A 17,875-nucleotide genomic window follows, 5' to 3' on the forward strand; every position below is an offset into this window, starting at 1 on the left:
CTGTCACTCAAAAAGTGTATTATCCGCTCACCTGTGATAGCAAAATAGGTAAATGAGAAAATAAAGTGCAAAATAAAATGTCTAATAAAATAGAAACATTTTTAAATCCCCCTTTGCACATACACACAGAAAAATGTGCGTATGGTGCACACGTGTACAAATTTTTTTAATTGTGCAACACGTGTATTGCTGGAATGAAGGGAGTAATTTTAGGGTCATTTTAGGATTATCTCTAAGGGTGGCAATACATGAGCTGTGTGTGTGTGTTTACCCTACTGGTTGAAAAACACACACACACACACACACACACACACACGGTGGATGAGGGATCTCTCCCACCATGCTATTGTATTCTGAGAATTGATCGGCACCCCCAGCTAAGCTGATCGAGAGAAAAGTTTCAAACAGGCTGGTTGTATACAAGTCACTTGATAGATTGACTTGTGTCCAAACAGCCTGCCCACACATGGATCAAAATGTGTCCAATCCATGCATGGCTGGCTGGCTTATGTTGATGACTTTTTGGAAGGCTTTTAAAATGTTGTCGGTAGACAATTATGGGTGGTATCTAAGTTTGTCAACATGTTGCTAGCGAACGCAATGTGGAGTCTTTGCTTATTTGTTATCTGTTTACTTGACTCTATCTTTTATATGCTACAGAAAATGTTTATATTTTGTGTTTTTGAGCAGTAGAATGAATTGCATTTTTTTGCTAAAGATTTGATAAACAGTTGTGCTTATTCCGTGCACCATAAAAAATTTTTACTACTGTGTTTTTCATTTTTTTGTATGGGTCCTCCGCTTTTATAAAATAAATGTTTGGAATTTGAAAGTGGTTGTAAAGTCAGAAGTGTTTTTTTTTTTTTTTTATCTTAGTACATTCTTTGTATTAAGATAAAAAGCCTTCTGTGTGCAGCAGCCCCCCCCCCCCCCCCATCCTTACCTGACGCCCCATCTCGATCCAGCAATGTCCACGAATGCCTCTGTCACCTGGGACTCTCCCATCTGATTGGCTGAGGCACAGCAATTTCGCCATTGGCTCCCCCTGCTGTCAATCAAACTCAGCCAGTGAGAGGGAGCCGGGCCTAGGCGTGGCTCCTTGTCTAAATGAATACACAGTTGCAGTTCGGGTGCTCCCATAGCAAGCTGCTTGCTGTGGGGGAACTCAGCAGGAGGGAGGAGCCCTAGCCAGGGACTCAAAAAGAGAAGAATTTGGGCTGCTCTGTGCAAAACCTCTGCGCAGAGCAGGTGAGTATAATGTGTTTTTTAGTTTAATGGAAAAAAAAGTATCACTTTAAGCTCACTTTTATGTGAAAAAATTTAGCATGTGTGCGGGAAATAAAAAAATGTCTCCAGCAAGGAAAGGAATAATGCCATTAGCTGGGCTTCCTTGGGGTCACACCATGTATTTTCATTGCCTATTTCTTACAGTGATTAGTTTTATGGTTTATTGCCCTAGTTCTAATTTATAGAAAATAGTGTGTATCAGTTTTATTAACACTCGACATATATTACAGGTGGCACCATATTGAATCATTACTTGATGGAGGGAAAACGATTACAGTTAACTTTTGGTATAAGGTAAGTTATTTTTAGTTTTACATGTAACTTTTATAAAATGGATTCATCTGAATAGTATGATAAGAATGCTGATAAATTTTCCTATAGACCCTATAATGGTTGTGTGTATTTACTACAAACATTCAACAAGTGAAATGTATTTTAGTTCTTGAAGGTTCACTTTTTTTTATTTTTTTTAAATCCAGCTCCCCCCATTTACCAATATACCATTAATGTACTTATTTTGCACAATTAAAAAGGCTTACACGCATACCTCACTGTCTTCATGGCTATTTAACCACTGCCATTATAGGTCACATGGCATGTAACTCATTTCCAGTATAACCACTTAGAACATCCAATCGATCAGCATACCAAAGGTGTCGATCAAGGTCCTGAGCTTTGTCTCCAACATGCATATGAAACATAAATGAAGACAATCTAGTGCTCTCTGTATAAGGAGAGTTTAATTGTAAGATAAAACAAAAGCGAAACTACTCACAAAGACGGCACTCAGACGCGAGTGCTTACAGACAGCATAGGAAACAATTGCAACAGCGATGGCTGTGGGTGACGTCTGTCGTGACTTCTCCCCCTCGTACGCGTTACGTCCATAGGCAGGACTTCATCAGAGCGAGGTAGGGTGACACAAAGATGTCCTGCTCATAACTAATAGAGCGGCATGGCAACCCCAGAACTTAAAGTGGAGGTTCACCCGGAAATGTAAATTTTTTAATCTAAGGTTAAAAATTTACATTTCCGGGTGAACCTCCACTTTAAGTTCTGGGGTTGCCATGCCGCTCTATTAGTTATGAGCAGGACATCTTTGTGTCACCCTACCTCGCTCTGATGAAGTCCTGCCTACGGACGTAACGCGTACGAGGGGGAGAAGTCACGACAGACGTCACCCAGACATTGGAGGGCAGGACACTACATACGCCAACTCAGGCGTAGGGAATCTTTCTGGATTTTTGAAACCAAGGCTATGTCGCCCGCAGGTCTTAATGTAGATTTTGATTTAAATTGTTTTATTTCTAACAGATAATTTTTTTGTTTTTTATTGTATTGTGTATTTTTAATTTTTATTGTATTATAAATGCATAGGTGTTTATTGTTTATTTATGGTGGTTGTGGATGATGTGTTTTATAATATATATATATATATATATATATATATATATATATATATATATATATATATATATATATATATTACATATTTTAAATCGTTTTAATTAATATTTCTAAGGTTTTTATATAATTTTTAATTATTGGTATGTTACCCTTTAAAGTTACGTTAACGATTTAAATAGATTGTGGCCAGTCTATGTTCTTTAGTGGTGAACCATATATCATAAGCACCTTAGTTTGTTTAATTATATGCATGGCAACCCTCTCTTCATTTGCATCTGCTCCCCTGGTATAAATTCAATGTTATTGGGATGAGCAACGGTCCGTGATTGGCCGACATTCTCAGCGAGTTGCAATATGGTTGCCATGCCGCTCTATTAGTTATGAGCAGGAAGTCTTTGTGTCATCCTACCTCACTCTGATGAAGTTTTGCCTACGGACTTAACGCGTACAAGGGGGAGGAGTCACGACAGACGTCGCCCACAGCCATCGCTGTTGCAATTGTTTCCTATGCTGTCTGTAAGCACTCGCGTCTGAGTGCCGTCTTTGTGAGTAGTTTCGCTTTTGTTTTATCTTACAATTAAACTCTCCTTATACAGAGAGCACTAGATTGTCTTCATTTATGTTTCATATGCATGTTGGAGACAAAGCTCAGGACCTTGATCGACACCTTTGGTATGCTGATCGATTGGATGTTCTAAGTAGTAATACTGGGAATGAGTTACATGCCATGTGACCTATAATGGGTCGAATCAGTGAGATGAGAGGCCACTCTGTGTGCGGTGGAGGGATTTCTGGCCACATTTGATCCACATTGCATGCCGTCATTTTCATTGTGCTTTTTCACAATCACTTGTGGACTGTTTCTTCTCATGGACATTATATATTAGTGTTTATATTTACATTTAGGTTGCGCTGCACTGCTTTTATTGTTATATTTCTTGAGGGATTTTATATGATTTTACCTTGAGTGCTGGCTTGCAACCATAATTTACTGTTACATATTTTTCAGCGCTGAATTATTTTCCTATTTAATATTTTAAGGCCCACTGTATTTGCACAGCGGTCTTTTAGAAGCAAACATACACTTCAATTTATTAAAAATAAATAAAACTAAACAGTACAGTTAACCCAATTTGTTTGTATAATGTGAAATATGTTACCCTGAGATTCGTGATCTTTATTCTAAGCAACAAAATCGTGATTCTCATTTTATCCAGAATCGTGCAGCTCTTCTTTGCATCCATTCAGAAAAATGCAAGGCGTACTTTGTTACCTGAGCGAGCGACCCGCTCCATGTGGTTACCATGCGCAGGACAGTTGTTTTGCTTGGGGCCCAGAAGACAGTGACAATCACTGTTGTAGCTACGACTACTCCAATGATTGTCGCCTCCTACAGTGCTTCCACAGGTGAGGCATATGCATACTTGCATTGATCCAAGCTGGACCAATGTAACTGTGCAAAAAAATACATACCTGTAATTCAAGCTTAAAGGACAAGTACACCTTTTGTAAAAAATAAAAGGCAATCCTTACTTCTGCATCTGTAACAAGTTACATTATACCCTAAAATATGTAACATGTTGTGAAAGGTGAACTTATCCTTTTAATTTTAATTACATTATTTTTGCTCTACTATCTTCACTATTTAATGTATTATTGGAATGTAATGTATAGTAAGTATTGTATTTTTTTTCTTATTTTTGTGCCATTCTATCCTGTAAGGGTGCCCCGACCCCAAAAAGAATAGAATACCCACTCAAAGCTCATCAAAAAGTGGCAATAATGCGAAATATTGAAAAGATGCTTGGAGAAGCTCTTGGAAGCCCACAAGAGGTATGTGTGGTCTTTTTCTGACATTTCTTTTTGTCTCCTTAATGTTAATGCTGTCCTACTGCTCATTTAAACTGAGGGCTATAATGCTTAATAGACACTGGACATCCTACACGCATCCATAAAACTGAATTTAAGTACAAAGGACATGGTGTAAATGCTAACCTTCTGCCACTCACTCCCCCCAGCCCTCCCTGTCCCTGCATTTACACCGCAACTCCCGACTGTAACAATGACAGTCAGGAGTTGCTGTGTAAATACAGAAGCTGTAATAGGTCATCTGACCAAAGGGTTGAACTTCAATCTGCATATGATGTCAGTTAAAGCCGACTTGCTCCGTTCTTAATAAACCCTTCTTAATACCTTCCTTCTTAAATCTTTCCCTTCTCCTCATAACTGTTATTTTCCTGCTATTTTTTTTCCCCAACCTATTGACATGTAAACTTTCCATTTTTGTTTGTAATTTTTTAAATTTAACTTTAAAATTGCACACGCTCTTGGAATGGTGCCAAAATACGATATTTAAAAAATCTCCATTTTTTTTAATTTATTTTACAGATTACTAGTTTAGAGTTAGGAGGTCTAGTGCTAGAATTATTGCTCTCGCTATGGTGATACTTTACATGTGTGGTGTGAACACCATTTTCATAAGCGTGCATGACCTACGTATGTGCTTGCTTCTGTTCGCAAACTCCGGGGGGCGGGGGGCACTTAAAATTTGTATTTTTTTTATGTTATAGATTTTTTTTTTTTTAACACTGTCCCATTCCATTCAGTTTTTTTTATTTCGTTTTTATCACTTTGTATTCCTATTACAAGAAATGTAAACATCCCTCGTGATAGAAATGAGGCATGACAGGTGGTCTTTATGGAGACATCTGGGGTCTAGAAGACCCCAGATTTCTCCTCTACAAGGGAAAACATGAGATTAAAAAAAAACATTGACCTCTGCTTTCCAGAAGAAATAAAATGGCAGGGTTTACATCTGCCAGAACTGGAAGTGATGTCATGTTGAAGCTTCTGGCCTCCCAGGGCCATAGAGATTCCTGGGGACCATCAGGTCTACGGCCAGCTCTATAGTAACCCAACGGCACCACCGGATTGGGTTCCCGGGCTCCCTGATCACACCGAGCTCAGGAGGGGGGACGCCTTCTCTCTCTACCTGTAAAAGCAATCCTGTGGCTAATCAATTGCTAGGATGTCTTTTACAACTTAGGGAATTGCTGGCTGATATGATATACCAGGAAGACGCCTGTATCGGCAGTAAAACAGATGATAGTTAAGGATGTCAATGCATGTCCACCCATCGGGAAGTGGCTAAGGTCATGCAACCCCCCCACCCATTTTCGATCTCAGATTCATATTGAAAATACTGCCCTGTAGGAGAATCCTTATTCACAACCTTAAAGCTATCTTTAAGCAAAGAAATATACATGTTTGTTCTATCAGAGGTCCAGTCTTGTAACTTCCTGTGTAGCCAAAATCTCAAATTATTTCATCTACTTTCTTAGTTCTTTTCTGTGAACTACAGAACATCCCCCAGCTACCTCTGTGGACTACAGAACCCTCTTATGTTATGGAGATGAAGAGGGGGGTTCCTGTAGTTCTATCCTAGGGGGTCAACAGTACTAATCCATAGTCGCCCTAAGACCAGAAATGTGTTACTGGCAAAATCACAAGGTGCAAACAAAGAACTACGTTTTTGGGTTTAGAATATGCTTTTCATGTATTTTAAATGTTTAATTTGTGTCTCCCACTTTTTTCTTTTTTTTTCCCTTTGAGACTGTATGTATAAAGTTTCCAGAGTCTCTTCCAATATGTATTCTTCCCCAGCTCTTTCACATTTTTTGTTGGCTGTCTCTGGACTGATCTTATCAATGTATTTTTCATCACCAAGGACCTACACAGTGGTAAAAAGCTTATTGGGGACCAACCCACACCCCACTCAACCTAATATGAACAAATCTATACATATTGTGATTGTTTTTTATTGATTTTGTTTAGAATTCGATTTTTATTTTTCCTTTTCTGTCGTGTTGTTTGCAGGTTGGACCTTTGTTAAACACAATGATAACTGGGCGCTATGATTAATTTGAGCTGCAAAGAGCAGTGAGCTAGTGTGTGTGTGCTGCTTTCTTGATTCACTTACGAGATGAACTAAAAGCATAATGCCCATTGGAAGCACTTAACTGGCCAACTGTTCTCCGGTACTTTGGATTACACCACTCACTTCTGTACTTAAAGATCTTCTGTATTTATTTTCTTGTTGCTGAAGACGATCAACAAAACAATGCAACACCTAATGCTCCTTGCACTCTATTCAGACAATGGACTTGGATGGCTTTCTGTTTGCCAATTTTCCATTTTGTCTGCATGTTTACCACAGCCTATCACTGCTTCAGGTACCATATCCAAAGGCCTCAGTCAGCCATGATAAACTTTTGCTTAAACGAAGGCATCCTTCGTGGACAATTTTCTGATGATATCCTAACCTTTTTGTTTCTGCCATTGAACTTTGTATTAGAAACAAATTGTTTGCTTTATGGACATCATCAAAGGAAACGGTTGCAAAAAAACAAACAAATTGACTACTCAGGCAATTACATTTCGATAACACAGACGTCATATTTGGAAAGAAGACATTTCTAAATGGTTAACCGTTTTTGAAGACATTTTGTTTTATAACGGAAACAGTGTTTCAGAAAGCTGGATTCTCTTTGCAGGAGTTGTCGATATCCAGGCTGCACATGGAAGACAAGTGAAAGAATTCTCTCTGCTGCTTACATAGTGATTTTATGTGATACTGAGGATTAAAGAAGAGGATACCAAATTGTTCATCTTGCTTGTGCCTACAATATTTATTCTCCATGCAGAGGAAATTTAGTCACCTAGCAATGTTTTCATCACATCTGTCAGCGCCAAGGCCAGTTCCCCTGAATATTTGCAGTCTCTCAGTAGTGAATGACTTGCAGCTTTATGTATTAAGCTATACTATGGCTAGTCCCTATGGAAAAAGGTTGATGTCTAAGTGTATCTGTGAAATACAGGCAGTGAAGAAGCTATTTTAATTGAGTGACCATAGGAATTTTATTTTTTTAAATAAATTGGGGGAGCATATGTAATATTTGCAGACTCATGTGTACCATTAATACAATCTACTCTAACCCACCCTCCTGGACTCATTCACACCAACCCCTCTCCTACCCTAGCTTCTTAATTACTGTAGAAGCTGTGGCCTACTTGGTTACAGCATCTCTGGCCAAAAATGCTCTTCAGAATTGTAAACACAGTGGTTGGATTTGTATGCACCAAAATTTTAGGTGGTATTTTATTGACAATTACAGACTTTGTAAGCACATTGTTTGATTTATAGAAATCAGAAGTGCAGAATTCATTAATATTAATAATATTGGCTGTATCTGTGCAGTGGGACCACATATAGTTGTATATCGGCATCTAACATGCATCTCCGTTCTTGGGAGAGGGTTTCATACAAGTCTGCAAGGGCTCACGGCACAAAGTAAGGACAGCATTGGGTAGAATGAGTCTGTGCTACTGTGTTTATCAAGCAGCTTGGGTGGGGTGTATAGATTAGTTCAGAAGGGTCAAGGTACATTTTTATTTTATTTATACTTTTCCTTTTTAAAGTGGCTTTCTAGAAGCAGAAATTGCTGACCAAGTGAATTTGATCGAAGGTGCTGCCTAGTGAAATCAGTCATTGCAGATTTGTTAGGAGGACCCAGGACCTGTAGGAAGGGCAGGTATTTATTGGTTATTACACAGAAACTTCTGCCAGATTGGCAGATTTCCTGGAAATCCCTTTAAAAACAACCAGTCAGAATCTGCACTTAGTGGACTATGCTAGACACATTTGTCAAAACTGTGCTGCCTATTAATATGGGAAGGTGGTTTCCCCATATGGTGATTTTGGCCATTTAAAAAAGAAAAAACATTTCTGTAGACAACAGCAGCACCTGATCCTGTTGTGAGGATGGGTGCAAGCATGTCTAACATCCTCAGGTCTTCAGGCACCTTTAGTGTGCACTTGGTCATTTTTCTTTATCCAACTAGGCCATTGTAGACCTTTTTTCAGTTAGGAGTTCCTAGCTTTAAAGCGGAGTTCCACCCAAAAGTGGAACTTCCGCTTTAAGCACTCTTCGCCCCCCTTACATGCCACATTTGGCATGTCATTTTTTTGGGGGGGGGGGGGGGGGAGTGGGGGCTTCAGTAGGAGTGGGACTTCCTACTTTCACCTAGGGACCGCCTAGTTGACTCCTCCTCTGCCCCTAGGCAATCTCCTGGCACACGTGACAGGTCCCAGGAGATCGCCTGTCCATTCCGGGAGCGCAGCGTGACTCTGGCATGCACAGTGTGTGCCCGGCCATGAATCTGAAAGCTGTCGCAGCCAGGTTCCCAGAGTGTGAATGGAGGCGCCGAGGAGCTCCGGGCGGCCGCATCGCTGGACCGTGGAACAGGTAAGTGTCTGTTTATTAAAAGTCAGCAGCTACACTTTTTGTAACTGCTGACTTTTAATAAACATTTAAAGGCTGGAACTCCGCTTTAAGCATTGATACTGAAGTACAGAACCCCATTGCTGCCAATAAGAATTTACTTTCCTCAAGTCAATTCAGTATAGGGTGGATTCTGACTGGTTGCTGTTGATTGCTGCACTTAGAAAGTAACACTTAAGAATTTGAATTCTTTTTGAACAGGGCCACGTGTCTGATAAAGCGTAGTTACACCTTCTGAATCTAAATTACAATTGGCTTCATTGAACTGATAGTCTGTTCAGCACATACAATGGTTAATTTTGTTGTGTATATTTTACATTTTGCAATTGCTCAAATGTGGTTTGTCTACTGTGGGCATAACTAGGTGTAGATGGGATTCTTGGCCAAACTTTTTTTTTTTCTTTTTATATTGACTGACGTAATTTAACAGTGTGCCCAAGACACACAATGTGATAGATTTTCTATGCATTGTGACTTGCTGTTTTTGTATGCATTTTTTATTTTTTTATTTTACTTCACCATTTGAGTTAAATTGGTACAGAACAGTGATTTCTGTTGTAATTTAATGTGAAATACTAGGGGTGTTGGTTTTGGCGTGTTTGATTTTTTGGAGCTTGTGAAAGTTGGCCAAACTCAAAAGCCTCAGACTTTTTAATGTATGTGTGATTCTTCATTTTCTGACAGGCAGACAGATTCTAATGCATAAATAAAATTTTATCAAATAGTTGACCTATTATTTTGTGAATGAATTGCTGTTCTGTCACTTCATGTACTCCTGAGTCGTACCTCCTTTAAAACTAGAGAAATTAAAAAAAAAAAAAAAATCTCTATTTCAAATAATCAATTAAAAATAAGAACTAGCATTAAAATTTTTATTTTCTTCGCCCCTCTAAGCTATAGTACATTTCCATGTATGCAGCAGCTGGACTTTGTCTTCTACTGTTTAGATTTTAGAGGTCCTGCATTTGAGATCTCCGGCCCCATTTAGCGAAAGTCTTCCAAATCCTGCTTTAAAGCCCAGCTCTAGCAAAAAACCTTTTGACTTTGGATAGAGCCAGATTTTTATTTCTATTATGTGTCCCTTTTCTCAGGACAGGAAAGTGATGGGAAATCTCTCCAATGGGCACACAAAAATAAACACATTTTAGTAGAGTGGCGTTGGACCTGCCCCCATTTCTTGTACCGGTATCGCGTACAGAAATAAAGTCCACGATTTCAACTTTTATATATTTCCCACTCTCAGAACAAAATCTGGAGTTAGGCTGGATTCACACCTGTGCATTTTTAGTGCATTTTGCAGATTTGCACTACAGAACGTGTTCCATAGGAAACCATGTTAAATGCACTGTAGTGCAAATCTGCAAAAAGCACTAAAACTGCATAAGTGTGAATCCAGCCTTAAGCTTTAAATGCTGCAAGCACAAATACATAAAGGGCTTAAGCTATGATGGTTTATTTATGTCAGCAATACCATAATGGCTACTGGCTCACTTTCGTAGCAGTGTTAACTTAGTCAACTAAAATTTAAATTACTAAAACATTTTAGTCGACTAAATGAATACTATTTTAGCAAACTAAAATACGACGAAAACAATTGAGATGACTAAAACTAAAATGTTATTTTAGTCACAAGACTAAGACGAAATATGACTTTCAAATTAACGCTGTTCTATAGTGCATGTTAATACCGCAATACCATACATAACCCAGGGTTTGACAAATTAGCTTGGAGTCTAGGAGCCAGCTAAAAAAGTTAGACGCCAGAAAACGCGCCCCGTCCCACCAAGCCTGCGCGCAGAAGCGAACACATATGTGAGTAGCGCCCACATATGTAAACTGTATTCAAACCACACATGTGAGGTATCGCCGCGAATGTTGGTGTGAGAGCAATAATTCTAGCCCTAGACCACCTCTGTAACTCAAAACATGCAACCTGTACAATTTTTTTAAACGTCGCCTATGGAGATTTTAAAGGGTAAAAGTTTGTCGCCATTCCACGAGCGGACGCAATTTTGAAGCGTGACATGTTGGGTATCAATTTACTCGGCGTAACAACATCTTTCACAATGTAAAAAAAAAAAATTGGGCTAACTTTACTGTTGTCTTATTTTTTAATTAAAAAAAATATTTTTTTCTCCAAAAAAGTGCGCTTGTAAGACTGCTGCGCAAATACGGTGTGACAAAGTATTGCAATGACCGCCATTTTATTCTCTAGGGTGTTAGAGTAAAACATATATATAATGTTTGGGGGTTCTAATTAGAGGGAAGGAGATGGCAGTGAAAAAACACATTCGAACTAGTAGAACTGTTTTACTTCTAATGCCAAACGACATTGTGAAATGTCAAAAATTTCAAAAGTGAATTGTCAAAATGGTGAAAAAAGAGTAAGAAAAGGAAACTGAGCAATTTAGCCAATCAGAAAAAAAAGAACACAGAAAGGAGGGACAGATGAGCTCACTGTTCTGCTTTCTAAATTCATTTGCTCACAGTTTGGGTCATTTCCAGTACAACCTGGGCTCAGGTGAACCAGGTTGTATTATGCTGGCTGTTTCATTCTCTGAATTACCATAACACGCTGTTCGCGCTCTGTGTGTGATCACGTGACCGCACTCTGCAGCCTCCAGGCAGCTCCTTTACTCAGTGTCTCCCCCGTGGCAGTAACGTAGGTGGCCCCGCCCCCTCAGAGGAATTCCCCAATCCCCAGGGCGGGAGGCGGCCGGAGGCGGAGCACCTGCTGCCTATCGGTGCTCTCAGCTGAAATCATCCCCGACCCCGCACAGACATGCACAGGATACCCCAGCTCTGCTGTCCCGGGCGCCAGGTCGATAATTCTAGGCGCAACGGCGACCTGGCGCCCGGAATTTGTCGAACCCTGGAATAACCTATTTGATTTTTTTCATTCCAGCTGTATACAATGAGTTTGGAAATTTTGTAGAGGAATGTTAACTAGTGCATTACAATTTAATTAGACTCATTTGATTTTAGACTACTAAAATGAGTTTATCCAGTTTATCTACTGGAGATTTAGTCGACTAAAACGATTGCAGAAGACTAAAATGGGACTAAAACTAAAATTCCATTTTAGTCCTAAAACTGAATTGAAATTTGCTGCCAAAATTAACACTGTTTTATAGAGCTGCCCCAGCACTTATGTATCTCCTTTTGATTGTTGCATTATGACTGCTGTATGCTGCTCCTCCACTTCACACCAACACAAAAGGGAGTACAGTTCACATTGTCATTCCATCCTATAGGAAGGAGGAATCAAAGTTTATCAACAGGCCAGTATTGTGAGTGCTTTTGCAGCTCACAGTTCAGATCATGATGCCACGTTTTACCTGCAGTTGGGGCTGTGGACAACATTTGGAACAGTGGTTGAATCTGCTGTTTAAGACCCCTTTCACACTGAGGCGCTATAGCGCTAAAAATAGTACCTGCAAAGCACAATGAAAGAGCGGCTCAATTCTGTCCCGTGTGAAAGCCCAAGGGCTTTCACACTGAAGCGGTACGCTGGCAGGGCGTCAGAAAAAGTCCTAACAGCAGCTTCTTTACAGCGCATTAGGAGCAGTGAACTCACCGCTCTTAAAGCGCCCCTGCCCATTGAAATCATTGGGCAGCCCCGATGGCAAAGTGTCACTGTAGCAGCGATTTGCGGGCACATTTAAACGAAAAATAGCAGCGTTTTACCACCGACGCCTGGGCGCTTTCAGTGTGAAAGCAGCCTAAATGAAGGATATGCAAGAACCTTTTTTTAGTTCAAGTTTATGGCCAAGTTCATCTAAAGCTAATATTTCAGTTTTAAGCGCAGTTGCTCATGCAGTTTAAAGAAGCTGCGTATTTCTAGTGCTCAGCATATCCTGGAGCTGCATATAACCATCCATAGACATAATGGGTGACGGTAGCTGTACCTATGCACAGCTGTTCATGTAAAGTAGCGCATAAGCATAATGTCCCAAACACACACTATCTGCGTTTAGGACATTACATCTTGTGTGCATGTCTTACTTTTGCTATTGGCTGCCTTCATCCATTCATGTCTGGAGGAGGGGGGGGGGGGGGGCACACGCCTGTATGCAGCTCCAGGAGATCTTGGGCACCATAAATGCGCAGAGCGTTTACACGGCACAGACAAATGTGTCCATGTTCATGTAGCCCTAAAATAGTGTCATTAACACAAGTCAGTGGCTGGCTTTGTTTATATCTCGGCTCTATTGTTGTAATCTCCTGTATCTGAACTCAAGGGTAGTCGGCATTATGGAGAACCCAGAAAGGAGAGAATGACACCATCTCTTGGCTTTGTAAAGGCTACAGACATGTGGCAGTGTTGATCTCTAGTAGTTGATTTTGTTACCAAAGTTCCCTGAGAGGTTAATTAGAACAATACGTGATTCAGTTGGTCTGAATCAACCCATAAAGGAAACGTTTAGTGGTAGATGTTTCTGCTGGCATTTTATATTTGCCATGGTGATAATGCAACTATTAACCAATAGATTGGGAATATGGGGACCTTCTACTCTGTGCTGTCAGAATCTTCCTGGTCATATATTCAGATTTGATTAGTCACCTACCTTAAAAATTGTTTCATCCTTGAAGCATATTTAGGGTGTGCCAAGTTCCAACCCCTCTCTGTGACACCCCGCTTCCGTTGTCTCATTTCAAAATCGTTGTGACTGTGTGGGGCTTTGCCCGCACAGCTGTATCATTAAGTCAAAGGGGATCTATACATGAATTAACTACAAGTCGCGCTTGTCACCTTGACAGATGACTTGTAGTTCTTAGTGGACTGCAAGGGCACTGAAAAGCCCCCTTGTATTTCATTCTCAAGCCCTGCAGCTTTCAAACTGACAGCCCATACAGAAGTATGGGCAGAAAGCTGTAGGACTTGTCTCTGCAGGAGCCTAACATTACACTCACGATCACTGCAATGCTTTTCAGGCTCCTTGGGAAATAAATTATAAATGCACACTTTCTTTTTTTTTTTTTTGCAAGAATATGTGCTTTTATTATTTCCTCCAAAGGTGAACTTGGCTTTTAAAGCGGAAATAAACCCCTCCTTATGCTGTAAGGTATTCATAGAAGTTTATCACATTATGGCAGACTTGCCTGTCAAACAAAATCCTGCAGCGCTCAGTGCTCCAGCTGGTCCTCCAGCTTCTCTTGGTCTTCCTCCTGGATTTGCTCTGCTTGAATGCCCTGGCCACTATGATGTCATTCTGGTGCATACACAGTGGAGTCACTTCATCATGATGCTGTCAATGTACTCTGAGCTTCCATGATGGCTGACAGGCAGGGAGAAGTGTTGATAGAATGTATGACAGAAGAGACCAATATGGCAGATTTAAATGCTCATTTAAAAAAAAAACTGACAGGTAGGGTTTCTACCTGTCAGTTTTTTTTTTTTTTGTGTTAAGCTGGCTTTGTGCTGGTAGCTTTTCATATGAATATTCATGTGATATTTTTGATCAGTCTCTTGGCAAATGTCATTTAAAAATTCATATTTTTCTTTTTAACATTTGATTTTAGAATGAATGGAATTTCCCAAATTAAAACTACGCTGTTAGAATTTCATTCACTTGAGAAAAAAAATTCCATCCTTCGAGTGTGTTTTTTTGTTTTTTTCTTCATCACTACGGTCAAAAATTGTTGATTTTACCCCATTAACTATTAGAAAATTGAACAAACCTTCTGAAATTTAAATTTAATTAAACACAATTTTACCCGTGTATGGATTGCTTCATTAACAACTATGTAGACTAGAGGATCTACAAGTCCTCACAATGCATCGTTCTTGGTAAATAACGATATGACTCATTAAATGTGATACAAATTTTGTGTGACCAGCGTGTATTTCTGTACTTCATTGTCAATTTTTTTTGCAGCAGACACTACAATAGGGCTACTTCACCTTTTTATTAGCTAGAAAATATTTGTCTGTCTTTGTTTTAATTTCACTTTGATTCTGGGGCCTCCAATTCCCTGGCTTCATGGCCAAGCCCTGCCAACAGCTATTCACTGTCAATGAGACTGCTTCAATGGCTGTTTTCTTTAAACTGTGAAATGATAGGGCTTAAGATGGCCTACACTCATAGTTTGATTCTAGAAGATTAATCCATTCATACTAAACAGCTCTGGATGCACCAATCTTCCCTGCCAGCCCCAGTCAACTGTCAGAATACCCAACAGGGCCTGCATCTGATTTGGATGCAAGCTTTGGCTGACACTTTTGCAAATGTAGCACAGTGTGTGCTTTTCAAGCAGTCGAACCTGCTCTTCATTTTAAATAGGGCCTGCGATAAAAGAAGGGCACAAAGGGAGACTTTCTTGTTAATAACTAACTGCAGGTATCCTGTGGCTTTGGCAAGACTTTTCAAAAATAAAAAAGTTATACCAGTTCACTTTTTAAAGTGGAGGTTCACCCGGAAATACAATTTTTTTACCCTTAGATTCCTGCTCATTTTGTCTAGGGGAATCGGCTAGTTGTTTTAAAATCGAAGCTATACTTACCTTTGTAGAGAGCTATCTTCTCCGCCGCTTCCGGGTATGGGCTGCGGGACTGGGCGTTCCTATTTTGATTGACAGTCTTCCGACAGGCTTCCGACGGTCGCATCCATCGCGTCACGATTTTCCGAAAGTAGCCGAACGTCGGTGCGCAGGCACCGTATAGAGCCGCACCGACGTTCGGCTTCTTTCGGCTACTCGTGACGCGATGTATGCGACCGTCGGAAGCCTGTCAATCGAGAAGGAACGCCCACTCCAGAAGACCCATACCCGGAAGCGGCGGAGAAGATCACTCTCTACAACAGTAAGTACTGCTCGGATTTTAAAACAACTAGCCGATTCCCCTAGACAAAATGAGCATCAATCTACGGGTAAAAATTATGGGTGAACTCCCGCTTTAAGTAAGACCCAAACTGTAAAGGAGAGGGAATATTTAAAAGTCTAAAATATTACTTTATGAACCCTGTGTTTTACTGTTAAGAATCAATGCCTTTGCTGCTGAAATGAGTATCGGGCAAGAAGCTCTTGCAGGTTTCTACCAATACTACATTTTTAAATATTGAGTAATCTGGTATGCATTATTTATCAAATGTTAACGCTTTTGGTACAAGAAAGCCTTCTTTTTATTCCTAAAAAAAAAATAAAAAAGTTATAATTTAGAAAATGATTGTACCTCTGCTATATAAGTCTGCCCTAATTACTGCAGATTTGATGTGATTGCCTCTTCTCATTGACTTTGGGCTCCCAATAACATTGGTTTAATGTGCACATTTATTTAATGTACATTTTGTAGTTAGATTTTCTGGCCTCAGTGTTAGCAGCTTTTTAATGTATTTTTGATTATTAAATAAATAAAACAATTACTCTGGCTGTTTTTTAACTGGAGGGAAACATTTTATGTTACTTTTTATATCTTTGTGTTTGGAACGAAATTCTACCTCCTAATAAAATGTTTGCAATCAACCCTTTTCACTGCAGTTGCTATGGGTCCCATCATTGTCTATTTTCTTTTGGAGCAAAAAACTATTGCAAGTAATGCAACCTAATTGTTTTCAGCCACTGCCATTCTAGAAGAACTGGTCTTTTGGGCCAAGTGAACTCCTAAGTTCTCTTTCTTGGAGACTCCAGGGGTGAGTTCTGCTTCTTGTAGTTCCTATCTCTGTTCCTGCCCACCAGAATTCTTTGGGAGATACAGTGCCTTGATAAGTATTCATACCCCTTGAAATGTTCCACATTTGTCATGTTACTCCCAAAAACCTAAATATATTTTAATGTGATTTTTCTGATGGACCAACACAAACTGGCACATAATTGTGAAGTGGAAGGAAAATGTTAAATGGTTTTCAAGAAATTTTACAAAAGAATATCTGATAGGGGTATCAGAGTAAAGGGGGTGGAATACAAATGCACGCCACACCTAAAATTATCCCAAGCTTTGAACATCTTGCGGAGCACTGTTCAATCCATCATTTGAAAATGGAATGAGTATGGCACAACTACAAACCTACCAAGACATGGCTAAACACCTAAACTGACAAGCCGGGCAGGGAGAGCATTATTCAGAGAAGCAGCCAATGGGCCCATGGTAACTGGTGGAGCTGCAGGTATCCACAGCTCAGGTGGGAGACTCTGTCCACAGGACAACTACGGTTTTAGTCGTGCACTCCACAAATCTGGCCTTTGTGAAAGAGTTGCAAGAAGAAAGCCATGGTTGAAAGTAAGCCATAAGTCCTCTTTGCTAGAAGTCAGGTGGGGAACACCGTAAACATGTGGAAGAAGGTGCTCTGGTCAGATGAGACCAAAATTGAGCTTTTTTGCCTAAAAAAAAAAAAACGTTATATGTGGCAGAAAACTAACTGTACACTGCACCGTCCCCACCGTGAAACATGGTGGTGGCAACATCATGTTGTGGGAATGCATTTCTTCAGCAGGGACAGGTAAGCTGGTCCGAGTTGATGGGAAGATGGATGGAGCCAAATACAGGACAATCTTAGAAGAAAACCTGTTAGTCTGCAAAAGACTTGAGACTGGGGCAGAGGTTCTCCTTCCAGCAGGATAATGACCCTAAACATACAGCCAGAGCTACAATGGAACGGTTTATATCAAGGCATATTTATGTGTTAGAATGGCCCAGTCAAAGTTCAGACCTAAATCCAATTGAGAATCTGTGGCAAGACTTGAAAATTGCTGTTCACAGACGTTCTCCATCCAGTTTGACAGAGCTTGAGCAATTTTGCAAGGAAGAATGTGCAAAAATGTCACTCTTAGATTTGCAAAGCTGGTAGAGACATCCCCAAAAAGACTTGCAGCTGTAGTTGCAGTGAATGTTGGTTCTACAAAGT

At 40.0% G+C, this 17,875-nt stretch overlaps 1 protein-coding gene across 3 annotated transcripts in view; it reads left to right on the top strand.

Annotated features, from left to right (window-relative positions):
- Window positions 1-17,875, top strand: part of HIF1AN (hypoxia inducible factor 1 subunit alpha inhibitor) — a 131,133-nt gene that overhangs the window by 31,821 nt on the left and 81,437 nt on the right. For 2 of the 3 annotated variants that reach the window (XM_040362339.1, XM_040362341.1), the window contains exons 6-7: window positions 1,518-1,581; window positions 4,417-4,527. In XM_040362339.1, coding sequence (XP_040218273.1) covers window positions 1,518-1,581; window positions 4,417-4,527 — 175 coding nt within the window. Of the gene's footprint in view, window positions 1-1,517; window positions 1,582-4,416; window positions 4,528-6,570; window positions 7,649-17,875 lie in introns of those variants that run through there. The other variant, XM_040362342.1, reaches the window with a different exon arrangement.

This window comes from Rana temporaria, chromosome 8, assembly GCF_905171775.1.
Source record: "Rana temporaria chromosome 8, aRanTem1.1, whole genome shotgun sequence".
Lineage (NCBI taxonomy): Eukaryota > Metazoa > Chordata > Amphibia > Anura > Ranidae > Rana > Rana temporaria.